Source organism: Anoplopoma fimbria, chromosome 1 (genome assembly GCF_027596085.1).
Source record: "Anoplopoma fimbria isolate UVic2021 breed Golden Eagle Sablefish chromosome 1, Afim_UVic_2022, whole genome shotgun sequence".
Taxonomy (NCBI): domain Eukaryota; kingdom Metazoa; phylum Chordata; class Actinopteri; order Perciformes; family Anoplopomatidae; genus Anoplopoma; species Anoplopoma fimbria.
In genome coordinates, this window is record NC_072449.1 from 16592226 (window position 1) to 16618374 (window position 26149).

The 26149-nt window shown below is 37.6% G+C and overlaps 3 protein-coding genes across 5 annotated transcripts; 2 read left to right on the forward strand and 1 right to left on the reverse strand.

The window, feature by feature from the left end:
* Nucleotides 1–363: 363 nt before the first annotated feature.
* LOC129092352 (probable E3 ubiquitin-protein ligase HERC6) lies at nucleotides 364–11740 on the forward strand. Its single transcript, XM_054600278.1, has 23 exons — nucleotides 364–605; nucleotides 1741–1891; nucleotides 1997–2073; nucleotides 2479–2706; nucleotides 3242–3333; nucleotides 3441–3568; nucleotides 4003–4157; nucleotides 4508–4563; nucleotides 4777–4868; nucleotides 4984–5043; nucleotides 5166–5262; nucleotides 5424–5604; nucleotides 6653–6804; nucleotides 7288–7407; nucleotides 7554–7652; nucleotides 7801–7980; nucleotides 8627–8767; nucleotides 9075–9241; nucleotides 9417–9483; nucleotides 9586–9656; nucleotides 10109–10292; nucleotides 11030–11132; nucleotides 11283–11740. Exons 1-23 carry the CDS (start codon nucleotides 374–376, stop codon nucleotides 11516–11518), a joined length of 3069 nt encoding a protein of 1022 aa, XP_054456253.1. The 5' UTR covers nucleotides 364–373; the 3' UTR covers nucleotides 11519–11740.
* A 702-nt stretch (nucleotides 11741–12442) lies between these two features.
* Nucleotides 12443–20498, reverse strand: yif1b (Yip1 interacting factor homolog B (S. cerevisiae)). Of its 3 annotated transcripts, none has more exons than XM_054597919.1 (8): nucleotides 17470–17630; nucleotides 16362–16458; nucleotides 15944–16073; nucleotides 15694–15798; nucleotides 15268–15404; nucleotides 14892–15047; nucleotides 14553–14646; nucleotides 12443–13787 (listed from the first exon to the last, which is right to left on the reverse strand). In XM_054597919.1, exons 1-8 carry the CDS (start codon nucleotides 17513–17515, stop codon nucleotides 13632–13634), a joined length of 921 nt encoding a protein of 306 aa, XP_054453894.1. In that variant the 5' UTR covers nucleotides 17516–17630; the 3' UTR covers nucleotides 12443–13631. The 3 variants fall into 3 exon arrangements, with proteins under 3 accessions (XP_054453894.1, XP_054453902.1, XP_054453911.1); XM_054597927.1 differs by lacking the exon at nucleotides 17470–17630 and adding an exon at nucleotides 20313–20498 and having other exon boundaries at nucleotides 12444–13787; XM_054597936.1 differs by having other exon boundaries at nucleotides 12444–13787; nucleotides 17479–17629.
* A 2156-nt stretch (nucleotides 20499–22654) lies between these two features.
* Nucleotides 22655–24930, forward strand: LOC129096891 (GTPase IMAP family member 9-like). Its single transcript, XM_054605581.1, has 2 exons — nucleotides 22655–22727; nucleotides 23960–24930. The coding sequence occupies exons 1-2, from the start codon at nucleotides 22655–22657 to the stop codon at nucleotides 24928–24930; spliced, it is 1044 nt and encodes a 347-aa protein (XP_054461556.1).
* The last annotated feature ends 1219 nt before the right edge of the window (nucleotides 24931–26149 follow it).

Here is a 26149-nt window from a genome sequence, read left to right on the forward strand (position 1 = left end):
GTGAGAAAATAGCGCACTGTCTGTAAAGTTTTTTTAGTTTTTAACGTTGAAAAGGACTTTTGAAAGATAAAGCAGCAACTTCTGCTGGGCTCATGCTGCCTTCCCTGTTTCTTGGTAAAATCGTAAATTACAGTACTTCTATCGTACATCCTATTGGTTGTACGCTATTTCTTGCCTTTGGTCGAAATGAAATGACAAATTGTACCTAGTTACAAACTTAGTTATGTTGTTAGATATTTTACTTAGAAATACTCAATATGCTACTGTACACCTGAAGAACGGGTAGCTAAAGTGCATATTTCACCGACAGCACTTGAACGCAGCATCTTCTTAGATAAATTGCCACCCACCACAGACGCAGTAAACACATCAGATGAGTGGAGACATGGTGCAGCTGTACTGCTGGGGAGACAGCTCCAGTGAACAGTTCGGTCCTCAGGATGCGCTCAGCCCGGCTTCATGGACCGTCCCCGGGGCTGTAACACACATCTGCTGCGGGGACCAGTGCTCTTTATTCCTCACTAGGGATGGAGGCGTTTTATCATGTGGACACAACTCACAGGGACAACTTGGACGAAAGAAAGTTAAGGATGGAAAGACGCCAGGTAACAATATTAAAGGGACCACTTCAACGTTAATAGTAAATAATAGCCTAGTTTGTACATGATATTAAAAACATTCACTTTGTTTTAATGTAACGTTTAAAATATGACTGTTAGATTTAATGCAGGATTAACGTGATGTTATATAATTATCTTTTTACGAGTCTGTCAAGACAATTTAATTTTAAGGAGGGACTTTATCTTGTGTTATCTGATTGCCCATTACTTTATTGCATCCATTGCATTTCTATAATTGACCACCGCACGTAAACTGCAGGCTGAGTTTCGGTTTCGTTTCACTCCTGTCAGTGAAGGCAACGAAAGTTAACTTAAGCACTTCATAGTACGTAGAGTTCAAGTCCAGGTGGGAAAGTTGGACATAAATATTATGAATTCAAGGTTTGGATATGTTCAAGGTTTGGATATGTGATTAATAGACTACGTTGCGTCAATGGTGGTGGTAAAAATACCACAATATATTATACTCCTGCACTCAAGATGACAGACATTGATTATTGATAATGACTATAATTATACCATCAAAAGTAAATTTACTTATCATGCAGAGTTACTTTATTATTTTTGGTATTACTGGATAATGATTATTGATGTATTCATATGTAAGCAGCATTTTATTGTAGCAGGTTGAGGTGGAACTTATTTTAACAACTTTATTTGCTGATGTCGGTCGATATTGATATTGTGACGATATTGTAAGGTTGGCCCCTGGTGCTCTTACAAAAAAAAATACACAATGAGATTTTTTATTAAAATGAATCATCAGTAATGTGGATAAAATGACTAAGTGAGTAGAGGTAAATCAAAGAACAGCTAGAACAGTCTTATAACTTATTAGTAAAACTTATTAGTAAAATACTCTTTACTGTAATGCATCCTTTAAAACCAGGAAAAGACAAACAACAAGTCTTAAATCACAATTTAAAATCAATAAACGTTACTTAGGTACAACCCACCATTGTTAAAAAGCACTGTCACCTTTTTCTGCTTTTATGGATTATAACACATTTTAAGCAATTCAAGGGGATTAATATAGCATTTGATTTAATGTATTTTGTTAGATATGTGTTGTTACACTGTAATGTCCGGTTTGTGATCTCTGTCTGTCATCCTGCATAAGGTCGTGTGGATGGGCTGGGCAATGTGGTGTCCATAGCCTGCGGTCAGGACCACTGTCTGGCTGTCTGTGCATCTGGACAGGTGTTCTCCTGGGGGGCCGGAGACGATGGGCAGCGAGGCATTTTACCAAATCTACTGTGCAAAAGACCAAGGCAAGATTTCCGTCTACAGAATATATATGTATATTCATACTTATCACTGAAAGTAAGCAAAGCTTTTTACATTTTCTCACGTATTATTGTTTCATCAACATGCAGTCAGGTGCCGATGCCACTGCAGATACCAGTGATTCAAGTTGCTTGTGGGAACTCCCACTCTTTGGCACTCACTACAGGTAAGACACTGAACACACTGATAACACCTTTGTTTGTTTATATGGAATAGTGCCAGCTCTTGTAATGTTTAGTTTTGTTTAATGTAGTAATGATTTGGATTTGATTAACATATGTTACTATATCGCTGGCCATATCCAGTTTTCCCATTCCCCTCAGGAACGATAAAGTGCAAAGTAAATGTTTTTTAACGCAGCACATCAATTGCTTACAAATAAAGTAAATAAAAGAAAAAAGACAATTTATATTCTGCAACTTTGGCACTTATCTCCCCAGTGGTTAATGATACCAGCCTTTTATTAATACCACGTGTTTTATATTTGAAAAAATATTTTTGAAAGTTTACAAACAGTATATTTATTTTTGTGTTTAAATCTTTCTTTTCTCCATTATTTTCCACTTTAAAGGAGGCGATGTCTTCTCGTGGGGTTTGAACAGTCATGGTCAGCTGGGTCTGGGCAAAGAGGTTGGGCTGCAGTATGTACCAGATCTGGTAACCGCTCTGAACGGAGTAGCGGTGACCCAGATTTCAGCCGGAGCGACCCACACTCTGTTCCTCACGCTCCCAGGCCTGGTGTACTGCTGTGGGGCCAATAAATCTGGCCAGCTTGGTCTCAACAGGGTGGATGAGAAAGGTACAAATACTATACTTTTACTTACTAACACATGGCAGGATATACATTAAAGTGAAGCTGATTTGTGGTTTTCATACCGATTCTACACATGACAACCTGCACCACCTACAGCAGGGGTGTCCAAACTTTACTCACTGAGGGCCACATATAGAAAAATATCCGAAAGGCTGGGGCACTCACTAGAGGTGAGGTATATCGCCTCACCTCTAGTGTATTAAAGTTAACAAAATCAATCAAATGTAGGTAAATTATGCTTGATATTTGAATATGCTTAAAGAAAAAAACATCCTACATCACAACTTTCCATTAATGGGTTTTCATTTATTTTGTTATAAAAATGGTTGGCAGCTCATTCTCAAAACAGCAGCCTGAGATTGCTTCTTAGTCGGGGGGGGGATATATTTAAGCTAGTTATACAAATAAGTTATTGGGGTTGTTAACAAATTAACTAACGTTTGTTCGAAAATGTAGTAACTCATTATACTTATAGTTTTGAAATAAGCATCTTTTTTCCATTTCTCATAATCTTTAACAGGCAGATTCAACATCTGTATGGTTCCTGCCCTCAGACCTCTGGGTGTCTCCTTCATAAGCTGTGGAGAGGCTCACTCTACAGTGTTAACACAGGTACAACATCTTCTGACTTTGTTCAGTCATTAATTATCACATTGTAAAGATGATGCCAGTCTTAAGACTTTGCACCTTATGATCTTGTGTGATGCTGTGATTTCTAGGATGGCAAGGTTTTTACTTTTGGAGAGGGAAGATATGGTCAGCTTGGTCACAACTCCTCTGCCAATGAATTGAGACCCAGACTGGTCGATGGTCTGGACGGACCCGCCTCGCAGATTTCTTGTGGCAGGTAAAAACTATAAGGGTGCTAAAGTGAAACAATGAAAATGTCTTTTGATTTAAAGGGGAAATTCTCCACCTTTTTAATGTGGATGTCGATTCAGTGCTGATGGTAAATGTAGTCCATTGAAAAAAGAAATCCCCTGTTAAACTCAGCTCTCCTGCTGCTGAGTCGTGCTGGCTCTGCCTACTTGAACAAGGATGCATTGTAAATATTTAAAACAACTTAACTGAAAATACAACAGTTCACCTTCTGAATTCCAGTTTCTCTTTGACTCTGAAACGTTATTCAACTTGGTCAGAAACAAAATCTAACTCAAACTTTATGCTTACAATAACTTTGAGAATACCTAACTTGAGGTGCCTAATTGAAGTACTTTAATAAATACTTTAACGTCATATTTAAGTTTCTCATTAACTTCAAATTTGTTTCTTGTCTCTCAGACGTCACACTCTGGTTTTGGGCTCCTCCGGCCAGCTGTGGGCTTTTGGCAATGGAGCCAAAGGTCAAATTGGGACTGGACGGCCAGAGGACAGTCTGACTCCTACGCTGGTTAATTTTCCATGGACCACTGACGGTGCAGCAGACATACCCAAAGGTGTGTATCCGTAGACGGTGTGTCCTTTAACTATCCCAGGAGATGGATGTTAGGATGTAACATGGCTGCCAAAGACTGCTTGATGAAGAGTTAAAGATGGTCTTTTTCTTGGATAGCTCCTCAGAAATATTCGACTTTCACAACAGGTGGCAGTAAAATATTCTGTTTAATTAAAATTTAAGTGTACATTACATTACAGTCATTTAGCAGACGCTTTTATCCAAAGCGACTTACAATCAGTAGTATATTACATATCAAGTGTATTGATTGCGTTACGTTAAAGTAGAAGGTGGTGTAAGACTAGCAGATTTAAATGCCAATTGTAAATGTGTTTTCATTTGTTGAAGCAGACATGAAAATATCAGCTGGGTGGAACACAAGCTTCTGTTACACTTCGCCTACACAGGTAATGTGATCACCTATTAAAGACTTATTGTTCTGACAGATTTTCACAGAAATCTACCCAGATTAAATAAATGAAAAGTAGGCACATTAGTGTAAACTGTTTACCTGAATTTGTATCACAAATTGTTCCGGTGAATTTTAAGTTTAAATAACTATGCTGTCATGTTATTTACGCTGGCTATCTTAAAGTTAAATCTATTGTCTGTCATTGAAGAGCTTGGACCAGGGACAGATAACCGGCCGTCTCGATGCAACAAAACTGCAAAATTGGCTGTCGATGAGATATGGCAACGCAGAGGCAAAGAGGTCCTTTTTTCATAACTGCATTATGGTTGTAATTATGTACCTGCGAAAAAAACAAATATCAGTCTCATAAGCAGTAGCTACAGTGTTTGTAAGTTTCCTTCTATTTATTCAACAGAGAAATATCTTCGATGTTTCTGACAAGTTCAAGTCTGGTTGCAAGTTTCACAAGATCTGAGTGAGTCCTTTTTCTTTTGTTTGCTGTTTAGTAGTAAAGCTTCAGAATTAAAAGTAAGTCTGAATGCTATTTACCCATACTAGTACTGCTACTTGGTTTTAATGCTTTGCTTTTGGTATCAGTGTGCCTCCAGCCGAAGGAGACGTCTTGACTGTGGATCTTGAAGCAGCCAGCCAAGCTTTCGATCAGCTACTGGCAATACCATGGATCAAACAATCCGTAAAGAACATCAATTTCACCATTTTCATGCATCACTGAGCTCATTTGTTCTGTTGTTTGAGACATAAATTGACTGAATGAGAAATGACTTACCTACAATTTATCTACAACCTAATGCATGATGTGCAAATATTGCCTTCATATATCTATTTTCTATACAGGTAAACCTAAACCCCCTGATCCAGTTACTTTTAGGATCAAGTCTTGACCTAAAATCACCAGAGATCCTCCTGATCCTGCTGACGTGTCCACTTTTGCAAGAGGAGTCTAACGTCATGAACGGGGTGTTGCTGCTGGCTGTGATTATTGCAAATCTGAATGAGAAGACTCTGGAAATACTAAGTAAACAACTAATGCAAACTTTATTTTTTGTCTCAAATATTTTTGTTACAGGTGTAGGAAGAATAAATTATCTTTGAGCTTACTTTTGACAAATATCACAAAATACTGAATATGGCCTTTCAAAATAAAAATAAGAAACTTTTCACTTTCACTTAGTCTGCTTTCACAGAACCTATTCCAACCAAATATTTAAATGTAGGATATGAGTAAAACTATATACAGTCATCATTAAATAATGTAATTGTGAAATAATTAGAGATATTCACTTTATATATATATATCCTGTGTATATGTCCGCAAATTAAGAAAGTACATTCAGGTTGGTGTAGGAATATGAGCTAAAATGTAAAATTTAAAACTTAATTGTTAACAGATAACCAGATTAAACAAAGGATACCATTCATGTTATGAGTCATTTTTAGCAGCACCTACTGGTAGTTTAACTTTTGCAGGCTCTGAATGTAACTATTAACGTTATTATATATATTGGGGCGGCTGTGGCATAGTGGAGAGCAAGGTAGTTCTCCAATCAGAGGGTCGGTGGTTCGATACCCGGCTTCGGCAGTCGATGTGTCCTTGGGCAAGACACTTAAAAGTTGCTAAGGCTTGCCATCGGTGTGGACTGGATGTAAATGAATGTTAGTTATCTGATGGTGGCACCTTGCATGGTAGCCTGTCATCAGTGTGTGAATGGGTGAATGATATGTAATATACTACTGATTGTAAGTCGCTTTGGATAAAAGCGTCTGCTAAATGACTGTAATGTAATGTAATGTAATGTAATAGCCAGCATACACAAAGTTAGCCAGTTTCAGTTAATTGTTTGTTTTTTGTCAGATTAATAACTAAATTTGCCAAAAACCATGGCAACAACAAGCATGACCAATCCGTGTGCATCCTTTTCTTTCTTTGTATTTTCTCTATTCGCTGTATTCATTTCTAAATGTTGCACATACAGTATGTTGTCAAACTGGTCTTAATTTGCTGTAGGTTGAGCTCTCGGGGCCACCGTACCAAGAAATGTCCTAAAGTGTTTTTTATTCTGCAGGACGCCGTTGGTCATCCCTGACACCCGCCATACTAATGAGACACATCTTGGCGTTCAGAAAGGCTCTGGCCTTCATGCTAGGAAATGGCCTCTTGGCAACTCACAACCCAGGAGTCAAATACCTGCTGGAAGCCCTCAAGCTACTCTACAAAGTCAGTGCTGTGTGTTTTTATTGAGTGTCAGATCTATTATAATCTACTTTTGGGAAATCATTTATCCTTGGAATAGGCTCTTAAAGGCAGATTTTGACCACTGATCTGTATTGAATCAATGGCTGAAAATAATAAGGTTTAGAGCGGGTTGATCTTAGCTTTTGTCAGGCAGATTTAATTTATTTTGTGCTGTAACTGTCAGAAATGTTGTTGCCTTCCAAGGCATTATCTACAGCAAAGTCATTTTCGAATGAAGATTTTGGAAAATATTTGTCATGTAGTGTGATCAAAATTAACACTGAGACTAAAAGTAGTACCACGGCTGATTAATTGGCAGTTTTAAATTAATTCCCATCATAAGTTACCAGAGCTGATGATGTCCGACCATGATTGTCAATTGATGGCCGGGAATCTTTTGTACTTTACTGAATGAAAAATGTTTAGCAATTTAGTATTTTTATTTAATGTTTCCATTTTTCACAGGCAAACAAAACTGGAAAGTCCTACAAAGTCCCACTGAGCACCTTTTATGTAGAGGAAATCAGTACAAGTGTGCAGCCAATCGCAGATGTCACTCTTTGGAGAGAATTGTCTAACGTCGAGGTAAGAACATACAGTTCAGTATAAACTGATGATACTGTCGCAGTGTTTCAGAGGAAACATTTGTCCTTTTTGTCCTAAATAAATTTTCTGTTGGACTGCTTTTTACTGAAATTATTTCTTGGTAAATCATTGATTATTTTCTTAAGGATGACGTCAACACACCCGCCATTTTCTGCCGCTACCCATTCCTGTTCACCCTGGTTTGCAAGGTGGCAATCTTTAAGATCTTCTCATCCATAGAGAAGGTACAGTATGTATTAAAAAATGGACGTCAATGATAATATGGCTGCAATTGTTTCTTAATTTGAGCATTCGTTTTAAATATATATAATTTTATTAAAATTGCTTTCCCGCTGTGAGATTCCTTTATAAAGACGGGTTTTCTAATTACAGAAAACACAACTTTTCTATCATCAAATGGCTTTGTGTTGTCCTGTGGAGATGTGGCCAGATTGTCCAGACTCTGCCCCGGCCCCGGTGTTCCAGCTAACTCTGAGAAAAACTCACCTGGTCGAGGACACCTTCAGACAGCTCGCTGCAGCCGACCACTGCGCTTTCAAAAGGGAGCTTTTGGTAAAGACGCCATCAACACTTTGCCAGCTTTTGTGTTCTGAAGCAAAGCTTTTTTTGTAGCTTTACATTACTTCATATTTAGACTAATTAAAGGGGTCCTCCAGCAATTTAGTTTTTTCATCCAGCATAAGGTTATAGGACTCACAAGAGAAGAAAAAATGCTTTAATTGATAGTAGCAGAGGTCAAGATATTTCGAGGTATAGTGCCTAGTATGGGAAGAAGAACTGGACAACACTGGAGCCTACGCTTCCCACAATGCAACTGGAACTAAATAGCAAGTTTACCATTATTTCGTAAAATGTATTGAGTTCCTATAGAGCAAAATGTTAGTTACAGTAAAGATTTAAGCTAAAATTGGAAATGAGTTCAAATAAAAAAATGACATAACTGCCTGGAAATATGCCACTACCAATTAAAATACATTATTTTGTTTAAAGTTTAAAATTTTGCTGTTGATTGTAGCAAATTAGAGGATTGTGTGAAGGTGAGCTGTCAGAATATGTATTTATACTTTTGAAAGTCCCACAAAACTGTTTAATCCGCAAAATGGATGTCAGGAAAGTCGTGCATGGATATTTACAATCAGAGATGATAGTAATTCAGTTTGTGTTCAAGGACACTTAAATAATATTCTATTCCTCCTAGGTGCAGTTTGTACACGACCGGAAGTTAACAAACGTCAACATAAAAGACTTCTTCCTGCATGTGTTTGATGATCTGATGGCTCCTGAGTCTGAAATGTTCATGTACAACGAGAGCAACAGTCTGGCTTGGTTCCCTCCCAAGGTAAAACCATAAAACCAAAGGGAACCATGTAGTCAATTCTTGCATATGCTAATCCTTCTTTGTGAGCACCAAACAAGTCCCTCAACTTGATTGAATTGGCCTATTTGTGACAACACAATACTTTAAAAACATTTAAGACTGTAACATAAAAGTGTGTAGAAATAATGTTGAAAGTGTGTGTGCTATTTTATGTCTAAGTTTAAGCATCACAAACGTTACATTTGACCTTATTATCCAATGAAAACTTTTAGACATTTAATAAATTGTGCCAAATTTCCTTATCATGTGTTTGTCATCAACCAAACAGCCAAAAGTGGAGGAGAAGACTTACTTCCTGTTTGGCGTTCTGTGCGGCCTGGCTCTTTACAATCACAACATTGTCTGCATGCCCTTCCCACTGGTCCTCTTCAAGAAGCTGCTTAGAGTCAAACCCTCACTGGACGACATGAAGGAGTTTGAACCTGTCATGGCAGAGTAAGATTTCCTTTTTTTGTGCAATTTTTGTTTTTGTTTTGCTGTTTCAATCTACAGCTTTTCTTGATTAACAGAAGGACTTCTTGCATAACTGCAGATCAATAGATAGATATATAGATAGTCTGTTTGGTAGTTTTGTTAATTTAATCTTTTTGTACATTCACTGTGTCTTCAGGTCTTGGAGGTGCATCTTGCACGACTACACCCCCGATTTGATCAAAAGTCTGGAGATTAATTTCACTGTAGGTTGATTAAATCACTGCCTGTGTAGTTCCATACTTGGACTCTGTAGCCTACGTGTTGCTACAATATTCTAATCTGGCTGTAATCGTCATTCCTTACAGGGGACCTGGGGCGGTGAGGAAGTTGAACTTGATCCAACAGAACCTGGAAAACCTGTCACAGCGTCGAACAAGTACGTATATACAGTACGCACGATACTCACATCAGCACAGGTTTGGAGTCTGCCTCACAAACTTTTAACGTTTAACATTTCTTTCATTCTGTGTCTCTGATATAAACTTTCTTGCCATTTCGCAGTGAGTAGTGTCCAGTTAAAACTTTTGTCCCATAGAGGGCAGTGCAACAATACTTTTCTGCTACTCAAGGCTTAAGGGACATTTATTTAAATAGACTTGCACTGCAGATGGAAGATGTATGGACATGGAGTTTAGCCTACCTGTATATTTTATTTTTATTTTTATTGTTCTCTTTTCTGGTTGTCGTCCGGTCCGTACCATTATTGTCAACACAGTACCTCAGGAACACCTGGAGGGAATTTCTTCTAATTTGGCACAAACGTCAACTGGTTGTTGGAGGCATAAAACTGTGAAACAGTAATTCCATATTAATTACTTTTATTAATAGAAAAGAGTTTGTGGACGCCTTCATCAACCATGCCTTCAAGAAATCAGTGGAGGGAGTGTTCGACGTGTTCAAGAAGGGCTTCTTCAAGGTGTGTGACATCAGCGTGGTGGAGTTCTTCCAGCCCGAGGAGCTGCAAGCAGTGACTGTGGGCCAAGAAAACTATGACTGGGAGGTGCTCAAGACGGTTTGTTAAAAAAATCTCTTTCCTTTTGAATCTTAAAGAGAGTCAGAAATGTTGATACTGCGATTAATCGTTACACACTCATTTTGATTTCAGATATTCAGAATTTAATATTAACTTAACGTTTTTTTAATTAATTAGTTCATTTGTCTGTATGTTAGATTACTCCCAACAGTTTTTGTCAGAGACTTGAAATTTGAGTTGTTTTGTGAGTTGTGAACTATTTCTAGTTCCAACAGTTTTGTGCGTCGGAGGACGGTTCCCAGGATAGAAACTACCAAACAGAAACATATTTAAAATTTGTTGGTTTCAGATTTGACTTGACTGTAGCTCATGAATTTTGTACTAGTTGGTCGTTTTGAAGTTTCCCACAATCACCTGAACGCATCAACAAGAAGTGATTCAAAGTTCATGCAAGCAAAGTGTATCAGCTCACAATATAGCTTTGACCAAACCATAGGAAATTAAAAATATGTTGTTGAATTTAACGTTCATTTAATCTTTGACTTATTTTATAAGCCATTTAAATTTTCAAAAGTAGCTAGTAACTGGCTGTCAGATAGATGTCGTGCAGTAAAACATAGAATATTCCCCTCCAAATTGTAGTGCAGTAGAAGTAAAAGCGGCATAATGTTAAAATATCCAAGTAAAGTACAAGTACATTAAAATTGTACATAAGATAATCCTTTATTAGTCCCACAGAGTAAATGTACGTTTCACAACTGTGTTTTTCCAAACAGAACACCATTTATGACGGAGAATACCACGACCAGCATCCAAACATCGTGACCTTCTGGGAGGTGTTTGAGGATCTAACAGCAGAGGAAAAGAAAAAGTTCCTTCGTAAGTATCATACATTGATTGTGCTCATTTTTTATCAAGTTTTACACAAGAGTAGAGTGGTAGTCTCTATCAATTTCAGCTGAGAGAGAATGTTCATTCTTATTCTATACAGTTTCTTTAAATAATTTAAAATGCTATTATTGCCACCAGTGTTCATCACAGGCTGCAACCGGGTCCCCTTCCTGGGCATGGAGAGCATCAAGATGAGAGTCGCTGTCTTGGCCAACGCCACTGAGATCCATTTGCCAGAATCCCTCACCTGTCACTGCCTGTTATTACTGCCCATCTATCAGAGGTACCCAGTCAAGAGGACAATGCAGACCAGGCTTCTTGAGGCTATTCATCACAACAGAGGCTTCTGGAAGAAAGTAGACACTACAGAATGAAGTCTTCGTCATTCAAGTTTCTGTAGTCAAATCCTATATTGAACGTTATTTTACTATTACAAAGAATACAAACTAAAATTCACACATATTCATGTAGCTTTGGCGTGTCATAAAACTACGCACAGGTTTCTAACGATTGTAAAGATGTTATATTTGTGTGATGAAGTAAAACTTGCTATTTGTACCAAATAAAACTCACTAAATAAATACATTTATCTTCAACACTGGCTTGCAGGTTATTATGATTTTAATTACTTAAATTAAGTCCAACCAACTATCAAAACTAATCTAATGTCCAACAGGGTTTGGTTATTTCCTAGATTATTTGATTTCCTAGTGAACTCAGTTAAATTTATTATCTTTTAAGAATTCTTGTTTTTGTAGTTAACAGCAGGCCTGAAAGCCAAATCAACTTAAAAATTGTGAACATTAAGCTTAAAAACTCCCGGCCCACATAGCAAGGACAGATTTTAGTTTGCTCTGATTGGTCAAAGTGTACATGAGCGGTGGCAATTTTTGGGTGCGGCCCACAGAGGCCCCCCCCCGATAACTGGTTGGTCTTTTTTTGTAATTCAAATTTAGCTGCAATAGTTTCTGTGGTAAATCAAAAAACAACTAAGAGCAAATGTTGAGCACATAAAACCAAACTCACACCTCAGCATCTCCATCAGTCAGACGGTGATACAACAGTCACTTTCATGGCTTGATGTGATAAGTTATATGCTTTCAGCCTACTTTGACAGTAAGGAATAGGATCGTTTCATAATTAATCCTGAAAAAAGTAAATGACCTGCTTCATGTATGTGTGTGTGTGTGTGTGTGTGTGTATGTATATATATATATATATGTATATATATATATGAGTCATTTGTAATGAGATGCAATTTCAGGGATCCTATTTAAATGAGCACTCTGTCAAAATAATTTGAAAAAAGTTTTATTGGCATCTCAGTTGACTGAGAAAAAGCATTCTTCAATAATTATGCGTTTTAGGGAAAATGCTACAATCCTGAATTTTGAATAGCTTCCTGAATTTATTTAAATAAATGTAATTCCTACCCTGGTTTGAGCAGACATAGGCAACATAAAAAAAAAGAAAAAAAAGCTGTGACATTAAATGATTCATAAGCACATTAAAGCACATGAAATAATTTCTGACATATTTCAAGTATCTCAGAGACTCAACCATTTTCACAGAACAAACCATCTCTCCACTTTCATTACATCTTTCAATATGAAAAGCACTGAATAATTTACTTGGTTTTTAAAAAGGATATCAAAGTTAAGTCAATATTTTAATTGCGAGGTCTACAGCCTCATGTCTTGGCTTACAAACAGATGATGTTTCTATTCAAGAATTGTCAGGCAGCAAAGCTCATACATGTATCAAAGCACATACAAAATGATGAAATGGATAAAACTGAGGGGTTACTACACCCACACTGATACACCAGATAGATTACCCTTGTTTCCAGATCCAATTATAAGAGAACAGGTATTTCTCTCCACCATGAAGTAAACATTTGTCAAAAATCAAAGCAGAGAAACTTTCAAACCTGGATTAGACTTATTTCTTGTCATTAAATGGACGGTTTGTATGAGGTTAGTGTGCTTTCTTCAGTCGGCTCAGAAAAATCACGTGAAATATCAGACCAGAGCAACATCTGAAATAACACTTTTGCTTTCACAAACATTCTTAAATATTAGTAAAAAACATAATTAACAAATAATTACAAAGTATAGAAAACCAACTTAAAGCCACTTACTTTTGCTAGACATCTTTAAACATCGAAGACATTACATAAAAAAAAGGACAAAAAAAGGCAATACTAACGACACAGGGCTGTGCTGTGAGAGAAAAGGCAGTAGTGCCTCACTTCCTCTCCTAATCTTGTAGCATGTGTTGTTGTTTTTTGCTCCATGTATACAAGGTGTGGAGTCTCAATGTCTGTGAAGTGATGGGATATTTTGCAAACATCTGTGGTTGTTGTGTTTCATCCAAGTCCAGCTCCTTTGATATATGTGTGTGTGTGTGTGTGTATTCTTGAGATTTTAAGGTGGTTACGAGGGCATTCAGACAGAAAAGTTCATTTACGCAGTGAGTGTGTGGGTTTTATCTGACGAGGTGGTAGGTCAGCCAGTACATGAAGATGGGTTGTGCTGCCGCTATAGACATGGTGAGGTACATCCTCAGCTGGTTTCTGGTTCCTCTCACCAGTCTCCCCTCCGCCGCCGCCTCGGATAACAGCTTCAGACGCAGGGTCCTGATCTGAGGAGGGACAAACATAAAATATTCATTAATAATCTGTTAAACATACGTGCATATGTGTCAGTGGAGCCTACCACATGACTTTCATCTTTGTGTGGGTCACAATTGTCAGATTTTGGTTAATTAGATGACGTGTTTTAGGATGAGGTCATGGTTAGTGGTGGTGTTGAAAATTAAAAACACTTCTCAATTTGACGTAGTCCGGTACAATACCACCTTTATGTAGGACCCCAATAAATATTTTGGCTGACCTGTTTAATTAAATTGCACAGGTGTACCTGATAAAATGGCCAGTGGGTGTGTATGCATGTGTGAAAGGAGTAGGGATGAGGTCAAGAGTGTATAAGTAGGGTAAAATAGCAATATGAAGGAATGTGAGAGTGTGTGCAATCACTGCATGTCTTATGTGTGCATTCATGTCTTTGGTTAGTTAGACTATGAGTTCTTATCAGTTATATGTATATGTACAGATACAGGGAAGCTTTTATTAGCAAACAATTTTAAGACTGGGCAGAAAGTTGACAAAAGTTTTGCAGAGAGCCACGATGAGTGGATGTGAGGGTGAGATTGAAGGAGAAAGGTCCAGGATGACAAGAAGAAAACATCCTTTCCAGAATAAAGAGCATGTTATTCTATGCAGTGCAAAAGCATCTAATATAATATGTTTGTGTGGTAGACATCCGTCCTTAATTATTTGTAAACAGAAATACGTCAAGTAAGATCATTAATTTAAACTCTCAAGAGTTAGTAGATGCTGACACTCACCATAAAGACAAAGATGGCGGCACAGCACCAAAGTAGAGAGAGATGGTACGCTGGTCTCCCAAACAACAGGCCTGTTACTACGCCAACAATCATCCTAAGGAAACAGAGAGAAGAGAGACCCTTTAACATTCACAGGTTAGGTAAAATATCCACATAGCTTCAGTGTTAAACACATTTTACGAGATGTTTTTTTCTTATTATCATGTAAGGGAAAATTAGCAATTGGGAAAGAATAAAGATCAGAGCAAAATAAAGAAATACAACTATTGAGACGAGGTGAGAGGCAGAAGAGGGCGAGTTGGTGATGAAAAAGTAAACATAGAAAGATGCTGTGCATACCCAACATATTTATAGCCAGAAAAGGCCAGCAGGTCAATGGTCGTTAGGTCAGTGTTAACGGTCACAAGGTAGAGCGACAGCAGGACCGCCAGGACCTCCATGATCAACCACACCAACGCTGAGCTGGCCTGAACTCCCAGCAGCTCTGGAGAAAACCTGAAAGGCGCACAAAAAAAAGAGTTTGTCGTTAGAAAGAAGAGCTATCCATGAAATGAAGCTGGCAAAGAAACTAAGAAAGCCTAGCTATTAATGGCCACTGCTCAGATAAAGAATTAAACGATCAAAAAGAGTATTACATTACATTAGCATCTTTTTTTAAACCGGTATCATTGTTGTGGTCGTTTATATAAACACAGATTGTATGTATCATCTGTACCTGTTCTGTGTGCCGAGGGCCAGTCCAGCCACCAGGACGTATGTGATGAAGCCCATGGCGGGAATGTAGAGATCAGGAGCGTTCACATCAAAGCGTGGAGCCACAGGAGTGTCCTGCTGGTAGCTCACCTCCCAGTTCTACCACACACACACACGATCACATACTTACGACTTGCTAAATCCTTACTGACTATATTTTTGCTGTAAACATGTGGTATTCTAGCATTAATTAAAGCAAAGATAGTCTGGATTTTTATTATATTTTTCATTAATAAATTTAAATTAAAACAGGCAGATCTAGGATTAGGTATGTTGTCCCAACCCAGAGAGTATAATGAAAGTCTCACATGCACAGCATTACCTCTTCTGGTGCAAAGTGGCATATAATACAGAATACTTTATATTTAGCAGGTGTAAACAGACTTACCTCGTGCATGTAAGGGAAAACTAGAAGGCCAAGCTTCTTCCCAACGTAGATCGTATCCACAGCAAAGTAATATTTCAGCTTAGAAATTGGGATGAACCTGTCCAGCTGAAACAAGCAAGCACACAGACAAACAAACGTGCATTATTCAGCCTGCTTATGCCTTCACCCGGCTTTTAAGGCCATTTTGAGGGAGCCCTTTTGCATCATTCCTGGTAAGCAATGGTATAAAATATGAATGACTCATTCTTACATTCTTGTCCACCATTTCCCTGCCCTGGGATGCCAGTGAGCTGCCATATGCCATGGCCAGGTTAGACATGGGGTCTGACAGGATGGACTGGGCAGGAAATCCCGCTGCTTGAGGCCTGGCCGGCTGGTTACTGCCAACATATCACAAGAAATTGTAATGACTGAAAGTAGTTGATACATGCGTCAGCTAAAAAAAAAAATACATGCATATAGTCAAAACTATTGGGAGGTGACAGTGCAAAGTCAAATTAACAGAAAGCATAGCGTAGTTGTGTTATTTTTCTCCCACCAAAAGGGTCAAAATGATATTAACCTGATTAATTGACAAAGGTAGCCTGATTTTTTCCTTGATGTAATTTAGTGGAATTATATGAAACATATTCAGAACAGTTCCTATTCAGCCTAGCTCCAACATGTACCCTGTCTGTAGTCCACGTGCAGCTCCACTCGTATCCTCAAACAGCTGGCTGCCATCTAAGCCATCCTCAGAGTTGTTCCTTAGACGCATATTAGGTGCTGGATAAAAAGAGAGAGAGTGGTTAGAAAAAGAGAGGGGTCAAACAAAGGAGGAGATCTGAACCTCTCAAATCACTCACAATTTTAAGGGGTTGCAAAAACTGTGTAGAAAGAAATATGTAAAACAAGCAAATGAAAGGCAGCCACAATTACAGGAAAACCAAGAAAGCAGCATGCACCAAACTTATCCTCACCCTTTTCAGTTAAAGTGTATTGCTAAATTGACTTAAGAATCATGTGCCCTCAAAACACAAATCAAAAATGATGTTCACCCAATCCTAGTATGTGCAGGAGAAAGGAGCTCTTTAAATCCATATCCTGAGGGAGTAATGACCTCATCACAGACTGATCCCAAGAGCAGATTACATCACCTCTGCAGAGCCACAAACTGGTTTTAGTGTCATCCTCTTTTCCCTGCCATCCCTTATGGCAAAGACTAAAGGATGGATATGGCATCTAACCTACAGTATTCTAGGTCCCAACACAGACCAGATTCATATCTATAAGCATACTAGAAATATAAAAAAAAAAGTTTGTAAACATGGGTCTGGTGTGCTTTGTGTGGGAGGCTTGTTTACATCCGGGGATGCACAGAGATCTGTTTACAGATGCTGGTTTTGAGGACTTGAGGTAAGGTTAGATCAAATGTATTGGCTAGACTTTCCTGCTTATTGATCCGGGTCAATAATAAACACTCCGCCACACAGATGACATAACGTAGCCAGCCCGTGTAGCATAACAACACAGGTAAACTAGCTAGTTAGCATTTAAATCCTGTGGTGTTTATGAATCGTTTGTGGGCAAGCTATCAGCTAACCAATCCCCCTTTAATGAGCTACTAATGTCTTCCGCTTGTTCTAACATTACACTGTGGTGAACCTAAGTTACTAGCTAGCTTAGCTGTTAGCCTGAACCCTTCATCGTCACCGTTCACGAGCTAGCCAGTACACAATGTGCACATGCAGCTGTTAGCTTCTATTAAAGGCTGATTGGATTGATAAAGGCACGTACGTAACTTACGCTGTCTGGACCCGCTGTGAGTTGCTGTATAATCCATTTGGACAGACGTGGTGGGAGCAGTGGCCGTCAGTGTACCGACTCCACTGAGATGCAGTTGCTACCAGTTAGCAAGCTACACAAGGAAGTAGAGCCGGAGCGACCCATTCATAAATGTTAACCGGAAGTAAACGCGTTCTTCTTCTTCGGGTTTAATGACTGCTCACAAACCGACGTGAAAGGTGAACAGCGCCACCTACTGTATCGAATCGGCCTAGATTTTAATAATAGCAAGCCTTCTTTTTACCTTGTTTGTCCTTTATTATGGAGGACGAAAAATGACATAAGTATAAATAAATAAATAAATGCATAAATAATTGTATAAATAAATACAGGAATAAATAAATAAATGCTTAAATAAATGTACAGTACCAGTCAAAAGTTTGGACACACCTTCTCATTCAACTACTTTGAAGAATGTAAAATATAAAACATATTCTGGTTTGTTGAGCATTTGTTTGTTTACCACATACTTCCATATGTGTTTCTTCATAGTTTGGATGTCGTCAATATTAATATACAATGTAGAAAAAAATAAAGAAAAAAATAAAGAAAAAAACATTGAATGAGAAGGTATGTCCAAACTTTTGACTGGTACTGTATAAGTACAGAAATGAATAAATAAATGAATAAATAAAAGCTGAAATAAATACAGAAATATTTAAATGCATTAATAAATGCAAAAATAAATGAATAAAATAATAAATAAATAAATAAATGCTGAAATGAATTAATAAAAGTCGATTCCTAAATGGGACATAAATATATTACTACATTTATGTTCACCTTCATTTATTTATTTCTGTATTTATTTAAGCATTTATTTATTACTGTATTTATTTCAGCATTTAATTATTCTTTTACTTATTTATTTCTGTATTCAAAAATGTATTTAACCATTTATTTATTTATTCCTGTATTTATTTATACAATTATTTATGCATTTATTTATTTATTTATACTTATGTCATTTTTCATCCTCCATACTTTATCTCCAATAATTGTGAAATACTCCACTTTCTACAAATCTTGAATTTGCCTCTTTTGAAATGGTTCACTTATGTGCATGTACTTTACTTACTTATTTTCCATTTGTGCTACTTTGTACTTCTAATCCACAATATTTGACAGGAAAACAACATGACGCAACAGTATGCAGTAGCTCCACTTCGACTAACTACAACATTGAAAAAGTAGTCCTGCCGCTTACATGGGAATGCATCAATAATATTGGTCAAATAATAGTCTGTAATAATATAATGTCATTCTCCATTATAAGTTGGCGCACTTTTAATACCTGCTAACAGGTAGCTGACTATATATTTGCAGCTGTCAGATTTAATTGCAAACGCAACAAAATTCTCCATTTAGTTTTGAACCAAATACAGCCACTGTATTTAAGTTAAAAGTGCTAATCAATAAACTCTTATGTATCTGGGGCAGTGGCTGAGTCAGGTGGTCTGCAGGTTTGACTGATAATTATCATCTTTACCAGGGCAGGACTGCATCTGTTACATTGTTTAGCTATCTGATGCATTTTAATGTCCAGATGTGTTCTCTAACATAGTGATTATGTAATCAGTCTACAGCTTCATGTAGATACACAATGTGCTGCTAACAGTAATACCAAAGGCAAGTTTTTAAAGGTTTTACCAATAGAATTTTAGTAAATGTACGGCAGTGTTTTTTAGACTAGTTGCTTAATTTTATTGGCCTTACTGTCAGGCCATGAAAGCTAGCTATTGGAAACTCATTTGATGAACGGTAAAGACTCTGGGCTTATCTGAAAACACTCAGAGCTTAGGCCCCATAAGCCTGTCCCAGGAGACGCCTATGGCAATGATTAAAGGGGGCCGAAACGTTGGTGGTGCTGATGACAAATTTTCCGACTGAAACAGCCGAATTAAAGCAACATATTCCTGAAAACCTCGGGACTACTGGTAAGTGGAATAGTTTAAGTTACTACTTCTTTGAGCCTTAAAAGATCGTTGCAACCTAAAAAAAGTTTTGACAAAAATGCTACAGTAATGGTAAAAAGTTAATGTTGCATAACATTCGAGTGAAGGGTCGGCTGCAAAATGTGTTACGACCAAAGTTAAATGGGTTATTTGATTGTATCGTATCCCAAAAGTTGTCAGTTACTTTGTGTCAGATATGTACGAGTTAGTTACTTATGACATTCGACAGTCTACTTCGCAAGTGAAACATTATTAGTTTCTGTCACAGAGAGGGGGGGAGGAATGTGTGAAAAACTCAAAATGTATGCATTTTTATTTTTTTCTTAGTAAACCATGTGAAGAAACATTTTGGACACGGAGTGAAGGAATCAAGCTGACAGGAAGGCATGTGTGGTCATGGAGTTGATGTCTTCAGGTTCATATTTCAAGACACAGGTAAATCTTACTATTGGATGCACATAATAACAAAGACAATTACTAGAAAGCTTATGAGCAATAAAGAGTCAATGATCTAAAAGTTACTCAACTCAAATTACACTGCACTATTGCAACTAAAATTGCAACTAAAGTTCATGACATTTTACAACATAAAATACTTGCTTTTTGATAATAATCCAAAGAATGATAACATTGGTAGAGTAATCTCATGTGTTTGATGTAGATCAGAATGATTTTATATCTTGTCCCGTTGCCAGGAGGGGGAACTAGCTTCAGAACGGAAGTTGTGGGTGAGCTTCCCACTGCACTGCTTTACACAGTAAGTAGAGTTTGTGGCTAAAGGCAGTGGTGGTGACGAGTCTGGTCTCAAAGTGCCTTGAATTGTCATGAAATGGTTCTTACCTGTCGGTGCTTTCAGCAGAGAAAAGCCCTCCACTTTCATGTCTCAAGTAGATGTGCAGAACACAATTCATTACTTTCTTCTCCACGTTTTCTTGGCCCAGATTAATGGTACTTGGCTAGCGCTGCTGTGATCTGCTAAAATCCCAAATGTGTTTTCAATTAGGTAGTCTGATTGGTGTTTGTCTGTGTGATATGCAGGTGCGGTGTGTGAGTAACTAAGTGTTCCTATATGTTCTTGAAGGTATTAGAAGAACAGGGTTGTCAGTCAGCTATATTTGGAGCACCTGGCCCTACTGCCCCCATAGGATTTAAAACATAACCCCCAGCTTTTCTCTGGTTCAGGTATTGTTACTTTTACTGAGGTAAATGTAGACTTTTTCTACCACGGTTTTCATGAGGCAATACATAGTGCATTTAGTCCTGTTCTAGATTTGGAGAAACTGAGAATTGCGTTATTCTGATATATCACTGTTATGGCTTAAATTCTACTAAAAACAAATACCTTTTTATTTAGCCTTTTTCCAAATTGTTAGCAAGCTTGTTCCCCTATTTTTCCACATTTGACATCTGCAAAATGATGCAATAGATAAAAGAAATGTCTCAGACACCATGATGAAGGATGTCAAACATGGACATTTATATGAACTGTGACTGGAAGCTAATTTGTCATCATAGAAGACAATACAATATAAATAGCTTGCCATGGAAAGCGACTGGGGATTTCCACACACAACCTTTCTTTGAAACGGGAGCAGCCACATTCCAGTATTCATCAGTAACAGTAAATATGTCTGATGGGAAGTTTCTGGTAAGGAGTAACAACAATCAATCCCTGCAGACCGTGGAATCAAAATATTATTAAGAGTCTTAAGTCACACTGGCAGTTCTGTGAGGATGTATTTAGGCACACATGTGCTTAGAGCTAAATGTTACTACAATGATTCATTTCTGTGGTGGTTCTTGTTAACAAAACAAAGATTCGGGAATCCAGGTGACTAATCGACACACTGCCAACAAAGCAACACAATAAATATGCATCAGCAGAAAAATATAAATGTTCAACTTTTTTTTTTTTTTTTTTTTTCATTCATCCATTTTGAACTATCACATTAGACTGGATGTCATCGGAATTATAGTCTGATTTAGTAAAGAAATCTAGTTTGAGATTTCAGAGGGAAATGGTCATTTGTATGAAATTAAAATTCCCTCTGAACTGAAACTTTTTAAACAATGAGAAATGTTTTATCTTAATATTGTATCTGACAAGAAAAGACTGGGAACCAAAAGTAAAAGTTTAGAGGAATGCTGGAATCTTTGCCGCTGCTTACTAAGGTATGTTTACCCGGTAATGTGGTCATTCTAAAATATCTTGGCACAAAATTAGAATGAGTCAGTCGTCATGTTTCCATTCAATTGTCAAGGAGACTTTTGAAATTATGCAAAAAATAAATGTGAATAAGACTTGTTTCTATTTACTGGTTTGGCACAAATATATTCAGCTATGCAAAAGTTTCATCAAAAGTTTCCAGTATTGTACAGATTGCAAACCTGAAGCAAAACAAGTTGCTTTGACTTTTTAACTCCTCTACGGTAGAGGGAAAAGGAGAGATGCCTTCAGGAATTTGTTTAAATCTGACAAGATTCGATTGTGCTTACATGTATGTCAGATAATGCTTGCCATGTCTCACAGCTCTTTTTTTGACCAAGGCAAAAGCAACCTCGAACTATTTTGCGCAATTATGGAAGTTTTATTGAAATTTGCGTTACCATACAGCTTTTCTAATGCAATACTTTAAAATGCGCACAACAATATGTTTATGTAAAAACTTTAGTGCTGTCATTTTTAGCCTTGCAAGCAGCATCGCTTTAGGGATAGTAATGTTGATCACTCAAGATGGTCTAAGAACCATTTTGGCCCAGACTAAAATATCAACAACTATTGGATTGATTACCATAAAATGTTGTTCACACAATTATGGTTTCCAGAGGATGAATTACGATGGCTTAACATTCAAGATATAGAGGACCCTTTGGTTTCCCTTCATATTTTTACATTTGTTTTCTTTGAAATGATGTTGTGTATTTTTCCTGTCAATCATCCTCTGAATGGGAAGTGTTTATCCACACCTTGCAAGTTTCCAGTACCACGGTTTTCCGCATAGCAGTATTGCATATATACTTTCGGTTTCTCTACAATGTGGTCAGACTTGAATGCTGGCTTTAAAATAAATTGGTTATACCACATGTAACTTCAAAAAGCGTTCAGTTCTCATCAGCCTGCTGGAGAAGACTGAACTTTTTCACGACTCAAATGTTCGTGTGGACTCCAAACCTGTAAAACCATGGCCCTCAGTGCTGAGAGTCAAAGGCAGACCGAAGACAGGAGCAGACAGACTGCATGGAACCAGAACTCGGGTAATTTGTTTGTTAAACAATACTTTTTTTTATTTTTTTTTAAATCTTTGATTGTTTTTTTTTTTATTCCATCCTTTAAATGCCTGATGTAGGATAAATATATTTGTAAAAAAGGAAATTCAACCCAAACATGTCACTAAAGATTTTAAAATATATTATATTTAGGTTTTTGTCAGTTAAAGAAGGAAACTATTATAAACTGTCTACTTTATTAGTGGCCAACACACTGAAATTTAAGAAATCAAAATGGACATTTTCACTGCTTTGACAGCACATGCATTGTGTATATAGAAAATAATCATACAAATGAGTAAAATACAATTCAAATAAAGGAACTGTGTTTAACATTATGAGCATTAATATAAGACTAAACAACTATTTACTATGTAAAGATATAGTGGAGTAATGTCTACCTGAGCAGGGAATAAAGATCATCTCAGGGTCCTCCCTTAAAAGATGAAGCCACACATTATGTGCGACAGACTAAACTGATTCGCTCCTATTCTGCGTCTGATAGGCCATACCATTCCAGGTTGTGGCTAAACACTTACATTAGCTTAGCCGTGATGCTAACAATTTTTCCTTAAATTAATTTCTGATAATTCTTGAGGCGAGAAATCGACATCGAAATTGATTTCAAACTGCACATTTGAGCGTGACTCCCTTTCCTAATGGCCAGCTCTGTTATGTCAGGTAAACAAACTCTGTCAGTCAGCTGTGCGCTCGAGATCAGACTAGAGAAGTAACTAGTGAAAAGATGAATAATTTATACTTGTCTTCTGACTTATGTAGTCTAAACAGAAAACAAGTCTTGTACTGGGATATAATTACTACACATTACATACAATATAGCCAACAGCCGGTATGACACTTTTCAGGTGTTCTCCCTTCAGTCAGGTGCTGCACTTTTTTTTTTTTATGTTTTTTGTTCTAAAATGAGGTATCGTATAGATAACTCCTTATTTCACTATGATGGTAACCATATACTTGTGTCCATGTAAACAAAGTCAATGTTATAGAGTGCATGCTAAATCTATGGAGTGCTCAATTTCTGCACAAATATAAGGTATCAATTTAATTATCTTACACTCAGAAAGCAAAGAAATGGATTAAAATCACGAACAATGTACCAAACAAATATTAAAGTTAATATTGGGTTTGCATTATTGCCATTAAAACACACTGAATGCAAATACACAACCACTAAACACATTTCTTGCATTTCTTTTTAGATGTTAATCCACATGAAGAAATCCGAATAGTGATGATTGGAAAGACAGGAAATGGGAAGAGTGCCTCGGGAAATACCATCTTAAATCGAAAGGCTTTTACGTCGGTCCTCTCTCCACGCTCTGTGACGTCCGAGTGTGAAAAGGCCAAAGGAATGGCGGATGGACGCAGGGTCGCAGTCATCGACACTCCAGGAATCTACGACACAAAGTACAAAGAAGTGGAGGTGGTCAGAAAGCTGAAAGAATGCATCTCTTTCTCTGCTCCCGGTCCCCATGTGTTCCTGATTGTGATCAAGTTGGCCAGATTCACATTAGAAGAACAGAATACGGTTGAACTCCTGCAGCAGGTCTTCGGTGATAAAGTTGCAGAATACTCCTTGGTTCTCTTCACTCACGGTGACAAGCTGGGAAGCAAGAGAATTGAAGATTTTTTCAGGAAAAGTCAACCGCTTAGCAATTTAATTACAAAATGTAACTTCAGGTATCATGTCTTCAACAACACAGTTCCCGATAGCGGACAGGTGCCTCAGCTGCTTGCAAAGATAGTAACTATGGTCTGCGATAACGGAGGAACATTTTACACGAATGAAATGTTCCAGGAGGCTGAGCGAGCAATCCATGAACAAGAAGAGAAGCTCATGAAGGCTAGTGCCCTGCGAAAACAAAGGGAAGAAGAAGAACTGAGGGCAGTATTTGAAGGAGACCAGCTGGAAGAGGAGATAAAGGCTCTACATGAATTGTATAAAACCAAATCAAGGGAAAAAGCAGAGAAGAAAAACAACTTCATTGAAACTGGTCTGATTGTAACAACAGCTGAAGTGGGTGTTGCAATCGGCATTGCTGCAGCAAGTGTCGGTGGTCCACTTTGCATAGTCGTCGGAGCAGTGGTGGGTGGAATTGTCGGGGCTGTTGTTGGAGTCTTGGCACCAGCAGCGGCGAAATCTCTGAAAAAGAAGTGCACCGTACAATAAAACTGCATTTAAATGCCATGTGTGCTGAAGATGATGCTGACCAAAGAACTGAAATGGCTACATGTACTGTATCTGCTCTTTAAAACTAGTAATTAAGTTCCTGCATATATATATATTAGGGTTTACTATTGCATTATTGCAGCTTAAAATTGCTTATATCAGACCTCAATCATTTTTTTTATATATAAACCATAGCATAAATGACTGTTTTGGATAAGGGGTCGCTCATAGTGACCGCCGACAGATAATTATCACCCGACTCTGCAGTTCCCTTCACTCAACGAAACATTTCAGCTTTCATTGTTTTGGTTTTACAGCCTAGAACTTAACTGTTTTGTTTCACTGTCACTCATGTTTTCCGTGAATATGCTCGGATAAATCCCCTGTACCTGCACAAAATGTGATTTTAGCTTCTGAAGTCCCAGGTATTTCCCTAAAAAAATTGGTGGAGACCAAAATAAGAGATTATTGGACTTGCATTTTAACATGGCTTTACAGAAACACGACTCCAAATGAATGCTGATGCTTCTACGTGTCTTTTTGATGTGTAAATAGGCAATCAATTATTGATCAATGATTACTCCTCAACGTCTTTCGGGTGTTTCAAAGCACCCACCTGTAACCTTGAAGGCAGAGTAACGTAGTTTAAGAGCGTGATGTTCCACACAGGGCGGGTGGGCATGGAGGTGGATGGGTCAAAAACAAAACAGGTCTCTCGTCCAGGAGACCCATGTATTTTTCCATTGCAAACTAAAAGTAAATGTTTACAGGTTGCTACGTCTGTAGTCCACGTCAACCACTCTAAACCTAACTTAGTGGTCTTGTTGCCTAAACTTAACTGACTACAAAGATGGATTTTTATTTTTAAAAGACTATGCATGTAACAAGTGTAGATTGACACAAGCAACATTGACGCTATAGGTGTACGTAGTGACATAGTTTAAAGGCTAATGGTGCAGAGCAAGTTCCGTTTGGGAACATGTGTTGATATACTACAGTTTCTGAATAATTTCCCTAAAATATATATATATTCTGAAGAGATTGTGTTCATTATTTTGTTATGTGTGTGTAAAAGAAAAAAAAAAGCCATTTCAGGAATGCTTTGAAAGGAATTTCTTTGGAACAAACATCCACTTGGACTCATGCTTGACCTATTTATAAACCAACATTTGTGCACAGTGAAAGCAGGCAAAGAGCAGGTTTTGAAATCTAGACATCC